The sequence below is a fragment of the Carlito syrichta genome, unplaced genomic scaffold, assembly GCF_000164805.1.
Source record: "Carlito syrichta isolate Samal-C Ts95f unplaced genomic scaffold, Tarsius_syrichta-2.0.1 Scaffold311878, whole genome shotgun sequence".
Classification (NCBI taxonomy): Eukaryota; Metazoa; Chordata; class Mammalia; order Primates; family Tarsiidae; genus Carlito; species Carlito syrichta.
Window position 1 is genome coordinate 247645 of NW_007255974.1, and position 12560 is coordinate 260204.

At 44.0% G+C, this 12560-nt stretch overlaps 1 protein-coding gene across 1 annotated transcript in view; it reads left to right on the plus strand.

The window, feature by feature from the left end:
* ALS2 (ALS2, alsin Rho guanine nucleotide exchange factor) overlaps positions 1-3928 on the plus strand; it is a 79659-nt gene extending 75731 nt beyond the window's left edge. Inside the window, exons 30-34 of the mRNA XM_008069243.2 lie at positions 265-310; positions 524-585; positions 1095-1244; positions 1469-1565; positions 3462-3928. Of these exons, the coding sequence (XP_008067434.1) occupies positions 265-310; positions 524-585; positions 1095-1244; positions 1469-1565; positions 3462-3500 (394 nt within the window). The 3' untranslated portion in view covers positions 3501-3928. The remainder of the gene's footprint in view (positions 1-264; positions 311-523; positions 586-1094; positions 1245-1468; positions 1566-3461) is intronic.
* The last annotated feature ends 8632 nt before the right edge of the window (positions 3929-12560 follow it).

A 12560-nucleotide genomic window follows, 5' to 3' on the forward strand; every position in this document is an offset into this window, starting at 1 on the left:
GCTACTCGGAAGGCTGAGGTGGAAGGATTGCCGGAGCCCAGCAGGTCGAGGCTGCGGTGGCCGGGAGCGGCCACTGCACTCCAGACTGGGTGACCGAGTGAGACTCCAACTCAAAAAAAAAAAACATTCTTTTGGAGTGCTTATTAAAACTTAGCCTATTTGTGGAACAGTTGTTTTTAGCAAGAACAGGGAAGGCAATGTAGCTGTCAACTGTTGTGTGAAAATTTTGTTTACCATATTAACAATATATGGATTCCATCGTAGGAAATTCTGGCCAGCAACCTTGTCAATCCTTGGAGAGAGTAAAAAGGTATGGTGGATTTTAATCCTCAGCAAATATGCTTTTCTGTGGTGGAAAGGATTTGAATAGCAAAAAAATTCCATTTTACTTTTGTAGAATAATACTCAAGCTCATGTTAGCATCAGTTATTCACCAGAGACTGCACCCTGCCATCAATGTTGTGTATTTTTTATTGTTGCTACAAAAGATGGATTTTCTTTTTGACCTTCACTCTTTTTGCAGGTTTTGCCAACCACAAAAGATGCTTGTTTTGCCTCAGCCGTAGAATGTCTGCAGCAGATCAGGTAATCTCCGATTGGTTCAAAACCACACAAATCAAAGTAGGGGTTGGTCCATGAAGATGCTAGTAATAAGATCCTCCCCTTACCTAAGCCCTCAGCCCCTGGAGTCAGAGGCTCTTTTGGGACAATTGTGTTATCTTTCATTCTAAAACGTTGGTGCATTTCCAAACGTAGTGGAGAGCCTTGTCAGACATGTAGCTGTATAATCACATCTTTAGCCACCTGGAAATTAACCCAATGTCTCATTCAGAAAAGTTCATATATCAGGAGATCAGGCTTCACGTGGGTGAGAGGAAGTGGCGTATGATTTGTGAGTTCTCCCATGCACATTGTGGGCGACCAGAGGCAGCCTTTCTTGCAACCCCGTAGGATTCCAAGTCTCCTGTTTGTGCAGCCCCTTCTCCCTGATGTGTCCAGTTTAAGGCATGTGAGCCCTATTGTCAAAAAAGCAATGTCAGCTGGCTCTGTTAAAATAATTATAGGATGTCTTTTTGTCATTGTTTTTGTAATAGCACAACATTTACCCCATCAGACAAACTCAAGGTCATCCAGCAGACTTTTGAGGAGATCTCTCAGAGTGTCCTGGCATCACTCCAGGAAGACTTCCTGTGGTCCATGGATGACTTATTCCCCGTGTTCTTGTATGTGGTGCTACGGGCCAGGTAACCCATCTTTTGTGACTTTGTCATTGGTGAGTTGCTGTACTTCGTGCTTTCTGAGCTAACAGCAGGAGTGTCTTCTTCTGCTAGAAACAAATCCATTTTCGTATCCCCTTCCACATGGTAGCACCTTATTATCGAGCTGTTCTTTCTTCTCCTGTCAAATAGATTTAGAAGGAGGATGAACACGTAAGCAGAAGTAACAGTGTCTTTTTCTCTTGGGGCAGGATTAGGAACTTGGGCTCCGAAGTGCATCTCATCGAGGATCTAATGGACCCCTATCTTCAGCATGGGGAGCAGGGCATCATGTTCACCACCCTGAAGGTGAGCAGAGCTACTGCTGAATCGTTTTTATCTTCAAAGCTGTCCTTCAGCTACGGCATTATAAATGTCACTTACCACTTTCTTTTCTTTTTTAATACAAACCTTAAATGTCTTAGGAGCCCACATTGTTGACGTTTTAAAACATAACATGTTAAAGCTAGAATAAATCAGTTACTCTTCAAAAAACTAAAGCAAATTATTCACTACCCAATCTTCCCTATAAATTGATCAAATTATTACAAATGCTTACAGTTTTATAAATAATTGTGACTCTAAAAAAGAAACAGAAGGATTTTTAGTGTATCCAGCAGTAGAGCTATTTTTAGTGGAACAAAGGTAGAACACAGAAGGCAGTATGCAAAGAATGATTTTGAGTTCCATCTTCTTTCTTTCCCTTGTATTTACTGTAACCGAGAGATTACAAATGAGGTTCTTTGATCTGGGTGGTGCTGAGGGATTATTACAAGTCCTTTCAGTTTCCCACCTTGATTCTTCCTGGAATTTGGAAGAATTGCTTTAAGATTTATTGGAAGAATAACAGGTAGAAAATGGCAAGGACATTTGTGAAGAAAGAGAAAGACTAGACCTTCTCTGCTGTTAGTAAAATGTATAAAATTATAATAATTAAGATAAATAGCATGTTACTATCACAGGAATAGACAAATACCTAAATGAAAGGTATAGCCCCCAGTGAACACTATCATAATACAAATTTTGCACGAAAATGAAAACATCAAACATCAAATGGAAAATAGAGGAATTATTTAATAAATGGTAAAACAAAGTATGGGGAGCTTATTATTAGCAGTTTTGGAGGGAGGGTGGAATTGCAAATTACAGATGGTTTGGGGCTTAAAAATAGAGAAAGGAAGAGAGAAGGAAAAACAGGTGAATGAAAATGAGAAAAAACAACCTAGACACTAGCCTGGTTTAACTTTGTAAACTTTTCAACTAAAATACCATAACTTTTCTATTCAGTAAACTGAGAAATGGGAGAATTTGGGGAAAAAATAATAGCCACAATTGACTTAGATTATTGCTTTTTATGTTATACGAAAAGCTTCTCTAAACATATCTGAAGATACTGAATGAATGAATTTGCATGTAGAAAAAATACTCAGCCTCACTGATAATGGTAGTACTGTAGATTTAAACAAGGTGCTATTTTTTGCCTGTTAAACTAGCCAAAACATTTTAAAGTTATACCCAATGCTAGTGGGGTTATAGTGAAGTCATGATTATTTCCACAATGCTGATAACAGGGTGAGCATATTCACCCTTTTGGAAAGCAATTGTTGTTAACATAGGTATCAACAACATCAAACACTTGTGGAATTTGGCCTGTTCTACCCCTTGAGGATTTATCCCAAGGAATTAAAGAATGGAAAACATATGTCATCTGCATTTGTCATGGTATGGGTAATTCACAAACTTGGATGCTTTCAGAATCATCCAAGGTGCTTCCTGGAAATTCTGACTCACTATGTCTGCAATGTTGCTTAATCTGCGGATTCATTAATCATGTGAGGTAATTCTGATTAGAGTTGTTCCAATGTACTTTTTAATGATCCGCATGCTCTAAATGTCTAATCAGTAGTGGCAAATTATGGTATTACTATTTGGTGAAGATATCATATAGCTTGTAAAAAGATCTTTTTGTTTTAGAATTACAGGGCAAATTGAACAAAATTGTATCTATAATAATTACTACTAGACAAAAAATAGCAACTGGATAGGGAACTAGAAGAGACCGAGGAAAAGTGAAAAGCAGCTAACTGTTGGGCCATCCGCTGAATTTATCAATAAGGGATTTTCTTTCTTGAGTCCCATAGACATTGCTCTGTTTATGCAATTTATTGAAAAGTAAATTTGAAATTGTTTTGAACTTTGTTCCAGGCATGTTACTACCAGATCCAGCGTGAGAAGCTTAACTAGGCTACATAACAGCTTGAAAACTGGATTATCTACCACAGAGTGTCATGGCACCATCTGGAGTCTTCCTGTAGTAGCAAAAAAGAATGGTGTTCAAATTGGAAAGGACTTTGTGCTATTTTGGTTATTTCTGAGCCTTACTAATAAGAGTCCCGAACCCAGGAAAAAAAAAAGACTATATAGTTTAAAGGGAGGATTGAAAAGGGGTAGAATCAGATTAGACCAGTCCTTGGCCTGTGTTAAGTTCCAGAATTATACATCTCACTACTTGGCAAAAGAGGGCATCCCTCCCACAGTAAAGGGTGTGTCAGCCACGTGAAGCTGTAAGAGAAGTTCCCAGGAGAGCTTCTTCCATTAAAGAAGTTGGCAAACCGGGCTCGGTGGCTCAGCCTGTAATCCCGCGCTGGGAGGCTGAGGTGAGTGGATTGCCTGAGCCCGCGGGTTCGAGACCCGCCTGGGCAACTTGGCGAGACTTCATCTCTACAGTAAATCAAAAAATCAGCCGGGCGTGGTAGCGCTCGCCTGTAATTCTGGCTACTCGGAAGGCCGAGGTGGAAGGATCGCCGGAGCCCAGCAGGTCGAGGCTGTGGTGGTCGGGAGTGGCCACTACACTCCAGTCTGGGCGACTGAGTGAGACTCCAACTCAAAAAAAAGAAGTTGGCGAATCCTTTTCAGTTTCTGGTTTGCCTGATCCACCTGAGTCCTCTCAGCCCTCTTTGCAGGATCCAGATTGTACTGGAAACTGTAGTGGCCACCCCATGCCTCCCGAGTCCCTTCCAGTCATGTACGCATCGTGCCGCTTTGCTGAGGGAGGGGAAAGGGGAAATTTACACCGCAGTTTTAGCTTTTCCTAAACTTCTCCATGGTGGGAGAGGTCCTGCTCATCCATCCCCAAACTGTGGAGCGCATCCACACAGAACATAGGACTCATCAGGAGAACATAGGAATTCTGGTCCCAGTCTCCTCACTGTGCTGCAGTCAACACACTGGAATTCAGGGCCTCCTCTGAGCCTCCGTGGAGGCTCACCTGTCTGTGCTCGCATTTCCAGGCCTGGATAGGAGCCCGGGAGTCACAGGCAGGCTGTGCTAAGGCAGGACTGATGCCTGGGAATATGGAAGCCAAGGGCTGTGATGGCCCAGCCTGGCGCCCTGGTTCTTCCGGTACCTCACACTGAACTCTCAGAAGAGAAGGAAAGGGAACGAACGAGTTTGTGCCCCCTCCATCTCAGAAGCACTGTGGCGCCTTGGCATCGAGGGTCTTGCTTTCTGGTTTTTCAGAATGTCTTCTTGTCAGTTGTTGGTTTACCCTGTACAAGTAACACTAGTAGCTGTTTGGATAACACAGGTGCTCCTTCTCTTCCTCATCTCCTGCACTGTAGGGAGCACGGGGTGTCCCGACTTGCGTCAAGTGACTCAGAAGGTGTCAGTTACTTTTGAAAAAGGATCATGGTTTCTGCTCTACTTTATAATCAAGACCAGTGTTTATTAAAATACTGTTTTGGAATGTTGGCTGTAATGTAACAGCAATTTTCATAATAAAAGGCATTCATCTTTGTGAGGTTTTTTGTATGTTTTGTGTTTGTTTGTTTGTTTGTTTGTTTGTTTGTTTTAATGATTGCAGGAGAAATGACCCCAGGCAGCCTTAAAAATGAAAGGAAACCCAGGCTTGGGATTTCTTTTGCCCACATTGTAATCCATACCTCTTTGTATTGGCCTCAGAGGTCCTTCTGGGGTTTTAGAGATCTCTCTCTTTAAAGTAAACATAAACTAATCTTTATAGCACCTTTTCTGGCAAAAAACAAATTAACTTTCTGACCCTTTTTTTTTTTTTTTTTTTGAGTTGGAGTCTCACTCTGTCGCCCAGACTGGAGTGCAGTGGCCGCTCCCGGCCACCGCAGCCTCAACCTGCTGGGCTCCGGCGTTCCTTCCGCCTCAGCCTTCCAAGTAGCCGGAATTACAGGCATGCGCTACCACGCCCGGCTAATTTTTTGATTTATTGTAGAGATGAGGTCTCGCTGCCCAGGCGGGTCTCGAACCCGCGGGCTCAGGCAATCCACTCACCTCAGCCTCCCAAAGGCGCGGGATTACAGGCTGAGCCACCAAGCCCGGCCTTTCTGACCCTTTTAAGCCAAGGACAAGAGTCTTAAATTATTTTTCTCTAAATAAAAGGCATATTTTGATAGTTACTAGTTATTTTGTTTCTCTCCCAAACAAATTCAGGGATGAGTGAGGACTTAAAATTCTGATTAGAAATATTAGGTATTGGCTGGGTGTGGTGGCTCATGCCTGTCATCCCAGCACTTCAGGAGGCCAAGGTAGGAAGATTGCTTGAGGCCAGGAGTTCAGGACCAGCCTGGGAAACATAGTGAGTCCCCGTCTTTACAAGAAAAAAAAAAAATCACACAATTGACCGGGCACAGTGGCATGCACCTGTGGTCCCAGCCACTTGGGTGACTGAGGAGGAAAGGTCATCGGAGGCCAGGAGTTGGAGTCTGCAGTAAGCCATGATTCTGTCACCTAATCTGGGTGACAGAGTTAGATCCTGACTCAAAAAAAAAAAAAAAAATCAGGTATTATTTAATCATCCAGCTGTAATGTTACCTCAAGAGGCCTTTCTGTCTTGCTGCCCTCCACCAGAATGTGCCCACCCATTGTCGGGATGGGACCAGCACTTAAAGATCAGTTACGTTAAATACTTTGTATTTCCATTGGGGCTTGTTTTGACTTTCTGAGCACAGACACGTAACCACATTTGGCTGGTAAAGACAAACCTATTGAACATCTGACAAGAGAGAGGGACAGGGTAATAATTATAAAGGGGCCAACACAAACTTGGTTTACGTGAGACAAATGGACCTACTGAGAAATTCTCCAAGGATGGCGGGCTGTTGCAGTTCTAAGAAAAACATAATTCATCCTTTCACCGGAGCCTTGAATGAAACTTCAGTTACTTTAGATCCTAAGACTGCGTGTTAAAACCACAAACTTTCAAGTCTCAGGAGAAAAAGCTTTCAGTATACAGGCCAGTGCCTGTAAATAGCAATACCTCACGCTCGTGCAGCCATTTGTGAGGCTCTGCCGTGTGTGTGTGTATGTGTGTGTGTGTGTGTGTGTGTGTGTGTGTGTGATGGGAATCACAGCAGCCCTGGACGGAAGTACCATCCCGTGTCTCCCATTATGCAGATGAGGAGTCCCTGAGACTTCCTCACTGCCAGAGGTAGGATTCAGCCCCCGACTTCCCAGCTCTCAATCCCCTGCTCTTTCCTCCCACAGCTGCCAGAGATGTCATTTCAGAGCTGGGTTAGCCCTGAGGGCTCTTAGTAAAAAAAATGACCTGAAAACCAACATTTTACATAAATTAAAGTGCTTTTGATAAAATTGTGTTCAGAAACACAAATGTGACGTTCCCAGCTTGGGTTTACATAAGGAGAGATAACGAGAGCCGTGTCTTCCACTTGGGATAAAAGGGCTGACAAACCCCTAAAACTCCTAGTACCTGCCCTGATGCCTGGCTGTGAACAGCACCCTTTCTCTCCTTCTAAGATACCCGCTTCCAAAGGCTCTTCCCACAGCCCACACCCTGCAAAATAGAGTTTTCAAATGAAGAACTCCAGTCTGAGCTGGAGCATGGGCTAACCGTTTGTTAGGTCCAGAACTGTGGCTTGCTGGAGGCTAAACAGAAGGAACCGTTGTCGATGGGCCTCTGCTACTGACTGAACAGTCTTCCATAGTTTTCTCCCCTTAACATGAGAAAATCAGTTAGGTGGACAGATTATCAATAAGGTGAACAGCTTACTCCAAGCACCTCCACAGTTTTGTTTGTTTTCCATTGAGAATGCTGTCTTCTGTTGTAAGGGATTTGTTATTCTGAAATAGGCAACAAGAGATATTTTCTTCCAGGCTTCTCAGAACAAGTTGCAAACTTCTGCCTTTTCTCTTCCCATTATAGACTTTAGAATTAGCAGTTTGATCCTGATAGGAGCCATGTTGGATAGTCTTAATTCATTTGAAAGCCATGTTGAAAAGTCTTAATTTATTTGAAACATAGTAAATGGTTCCTATTTAATTTTACTTCAACCCAGGATTTTAAGGACCACAATTAACGGAGAGAGATCCAGCGCACAGTTTCTTCCCTCTTTGTCCCAATAGCCATTCCCATTTTATAATGTGTGAATAACAATATTTCTTTTGTACTCATTGATTTCAGTTGCATTTTCAGCCTATATGTGACTTGCGGTCTGTGAACTATGTGTCTGTTATTTGCGAAAAGTGAGCTCTGTATACACACACCTTTTTGGCCTTAACTATTTGCTGGCAATTTGAGAGAGAAAGCACGAGAAAGAAGGCTGCAAATGATGTAAGTTAGATTTTTCAGTGCAAGGCATGCCTAAGAAGATTTGTGGCCTGGGAGGCTTGTGAATAATCTAGTGGTCAGACTGGGTTAGGCACTTGTGGATTAAATCAAAGAGGATGTGCTGAGATTTTATCTGGAGCAGCGAGGTGACTTTGGCAGCCAGCAACCATTGGTGTTTTCTGCGGAAGCTTTTGTCCAGATCAGAGCAACACTGCATGTGCACAGTCTTGCAGGTAAGAGGCCCTGCCAAGGAATTCTCTATTATCAGAGGGTAACCCCTGTACCTGTCCAGCTTGTGTACGGTCGTTCATAGCTCAAGGTATGATTCTGGGTGATCTCATGCCAATGATTTGGTTTTATCATTATTCAAATTACGTGGAGAATTTTATGATTTGAAAAGAGCCGGTGTTGCTTTGAGAAGCTGTTTCTCAAGTGTGGAATAGCGAGGTGTCTCGAAAGCTGAGAAAAACGGAGCGTGTGTCTCATCCTGGTCCCCAGCATGTCTGCCCAGAGGAAGCCAGCCATGTCAGAGTGGGCCGTTTCTTGTCAAGTGATCAAGTGCTTTTTCAGGATTTGCCCCAGCAAAGCATTATTTTGGAAAGCAAGCCTAGTAGGAGTGGGGGTTGTGGTGTTGAATAGTTTTCCGGACATTTTAAAAGCTAATGGAAATACTGATTTTTAAAGTAGTGTTTCAGACAAATTCTCTAGGAGTCAGTAACACGAATGCAGCTTCTAAGTTGGTAAGAGAGACTGGCCATCCTGCCCGTGTTGCTGTGGCTGGGCATTTACTTGCAGTCTCAACCGACAAAGCTGGGACAGAAGTCATGACAAGCAAGGCAAGTGAGGGACATCACAATCTTTGGTCACACACTAGCGTCTTTCAGGACTAAACACACAAAAGAGGAAAACCTGATTTTGCTAGGTGTCAGCTCTGCTGAGTATCTCACTGAATGTCAGAGTCCCATCTGCAGAATGAAGGTGTTGCATTTAATTGTCTCCATGTAGGATCCCCTGCAGCCCCTGATATTAAAGTTTTTGATAGGGAAGGAGGTTAAAGTCAGGATAGACTGAGGAGAAAGAGGCTGATGAAGGCGCCAGCCTCCAAGGTTCAGCTCAGGACTGAGGTTCCAGGGGCTGTCCAGCTCCTTGAGGGAGACATTGTTAGGGTTAGGATGCGGAGGGGTGCAACACTGCTGGAGCTGGCATGCCAGAGCTGCACCCTGGTAATGAGAGATCTGAGTAATGCAAAGATTTGCAACACACAAAAAGAAGAAGGAAGAAAAGATTTATTTAAGAAAAAAGATCACTTCCCACAGACAGGAAGAGGGCCAGCATTCTAAGATGAGTGTGGCCCCATAGCCCCTGAGTCCCCGACTTAAGTCCCTTCTCCGGAGATGTTGCAATCAGGTGGACGTGACTGCCGTGACTTCCTTGTTGACCACTTGTGGATGTCTTGGAACCCAAGGATGGGGAGCTGGGTCCAGGTCACCAGATACTGAGTCACATGGTCTCACCACTCTCAGGAGTTTGTTTTAAGATTACATGGGCCAATACTGGTCATGCTTGAGAGATCTGGATTTCTAGAAGGACAAAGTCAGCAAGGTTAATCTTTACCTAGAGTATGCGTTTCTTCAGGACACAGTTTCTATTTTATCATAACTGTGTTAAGATCTAGGAAGAAAACAAAATGGCTTCCCTCTCTCAGTCTGTCCTTTCAGACATTGGCCTTCCACTTGCATCTTACCTTCTCATTCCACCCCTTCCAACCACAACTGACAATACTGAGTGTTGCTATGGCCCAAGCTATAGTGTGAACAAGACTAGCAAGGTCTCTGCCCCCAGGCCCTACAGACATCACACGTGTGGGACACAGATGCTGAGCACATCGATGGATAAGAGAATTAGGAGGAATGATAAGTGTTTGAAGACAAGGTGTCACTATTGTGTTCTTAGGAAAAATCATTTTCTGGAGTTTCTTCCTATACATTTTGCCTTAGCTTGGACTGCCATAAAATACCATAGACTGATTGGCTTACACACAGAAATGTATTTTCTCTTAGTTCCAGAGGCTGGAAGTCCAAGATCAGGCTACTCGCCTGGTTGGGTTCTTGTGAGGGCTCTCTTCCTGGCTTGCAGGTGGCCACCTTTGTTGTGGTTCAAGTAATGTCATCTACACTCCCTTGATACCAACAAGTCAAAGGGGCAGGGAACTAGTAGAAAGAGTTTTATTTCTGAATTTGAATCCAGGGAGCAGAGCCAGGTTTTTGGCCTCTTTAAGATGGTTCTGCTCATCCTTCAGGTTTTACAGTCCACTTTTATAAGTCCAGAGTTGTTGGCACCTATACATTAGCCATGTGACCAGCAGAGCATTGTATAAAACTTAAGTTATGGCCGCATTTTATAGATAGTGACAGTTTATGGTCCAGACTTCCTGGTGCCAGGTACCAGAGGTATCTCACAGTTTTATCAGTGAGGCCCAGCAGAAGTATTAATCAAGCTTGCCTTAAGGGATTTTACAAGGCCCAAGATATCATATATTATGCAAAAGTTATACAAATCACAAAACTTACAATTACATTGATCCTATACTACTCAAACCTATGACTACAAAGAAAAGGGAGTAAAGAGAGATTTACATCTTTCAGTTGATTGGGCATGGTCTGCAGGGAAGTCAAGGATTCCCTGAAGCTACTTATTGGGAATGCAATAGGAGGTAAGGGAACTCTCAGGAATGTGCTCAGGAATATAGCTCTGTTTATTGGGCATGGTCTGCAGGAAAGTTAAGGATCCTTTGAAGCTCCTTACTGCGAGTACATAGTACATAGGAGATAAGGGGAAGGACATCCTTCATCAGCTCTCAGGAATGCACAGGAGCACTTGAGCCCTTGCCATACCCTTCTCTAGAGGCTGTGGCAATGCGGACAGACATCAGCAGGTCTCTGTATCACCTTTTCATTGTGTCCTCACATGGCAGGAAGAGGGTGGATGCGGGAGGGGCATGTGCGCAAGTCTTCTGTTGTCTCATAGGGACACGAATGCTCCCATGAAGGCCTAGCCTCGTGACCTCATCTAAACCTAATTATCTCCCAAAGGCCCCACTCCAAATATCATCACATTGGGGGTTGAGGCTTCAACAATGAATTGGGGGAAGGGAGGGTGGCGAAATTCAGTCCACTGTGTAAATTTGTCACAGGAACCCGAAGGTGACCAAGCAAACATTGATTTTAGAATTTACCTAAGTTGTGGAGATGACAATTACTATTTCTTGCCTCTATGGCTGAGAAAACTTTGGTCAAAATGAAGCTTTTGGACTATATAAATTAGTTGGCCAGGTAGCCCTGAAGTTAGCTGTAGATTTATTCGGAACTATTTTATCATTAAATCCACCACAGAAACTACCGCCTATCTGTGCAGCATAGGCCCTCTGGGAAGCTCCCTTGCGGTGAGTTCATCTCGGAAACCCACAGTCCCTGGGGTCCCCATCTGCAGGGTGGGAAGGCTTGGCTCATTCCCTGCCACGTGAGCATTCAGCATGGAAGAAATGCATCCACTTCATGTGGAAACAGCAGTCGGCTTGTTCCATCTGCACTTCTGCGCCAAGGACATGTGACTCGTGAGACGCCCAGTGGTGACAGATTTTCAGAGTCAGCCAAGCATCAGCCCCTCTGTGGGTTCTGACTTGGTCTGCATGGTAGGCACCACTCTCCCTTCCCAGTCCTCTACCCTGGAAGTGCTGCCCTCCAGGGAGGAAGCTGAGTCACATATGCAAGGCTTCTGCCAAATAACTCAAGAGGCAAAAACGGGTCCCAGGGGAAGGCTTGCTCTCACCGGACTCCAGAGGCTGGGCATGGTGGCTGGGAGAGGATGAGGCAGATGGAAGTATTCATACCAGGCTGTGGAAGCATCTAGTTGGCTAGAAGACATCAGCGCGCCTGGGAAAGAATATGGATGGCAAGGCTGCCTACAATCCAGCAGCTGTTGGTGTGTTCTCCTCACTGCCCTATAATTTAATGATAACATAATAACTGTTTTTCCCCCTTTTTGATCGCTTTCCTGGCTTAACCCCAAAATCTATCTAGATTTCTGACAGTGGTTCTCAATTCTATCAGATTCAATACCCCAGCCTTGAACAACTGAAATTCTCCTTAAAAATTCTCCTTTCAAATTCTCCTTTCAAATTCTCCTTAAAAAAACAAACAATTTATCCTGTATTGTCTCACTATAGCAAAGGTTGTTGATGCTCACCCACACCATATTTCCACTTTTCAAATAAATTACCTGCCCTAAGCCAGGCACGGTGGCTCACGCCTATAAATCCAGCATTTTAGAGTCCAAAGAAGGAGGATCGCTTGAGCCCAGGAGTTCAAGGTCAGCCTGGACAACAAAGCAAGACGTTGTTTCTACAAAAAAAAAAAAAAAGTAACTAAGACCTGTAGTCTCAGCTTCTCGGGAAGCGGAGATGGAAGGAATACCTGAGCCTAGGAGGCCAAGGCTGTGGTGAGCTGTGATTATGCCACTGCACTCCAGCTTGGGCATCAGAGTGAAACTCTGACTCTTTTTTTTTTTTAATTTTTAAAATTTTTTTGAGTTGGAGTCTCACTCTGTCGCCCAGACTGGAGTGCAGTGGATGGGAGCGGCCACTGCAGCCTCGACCTGCTGGGCTCCGGTGATCCTTCTGCCTCAGCCTTCCAAGTAGCTGGAACTACAGG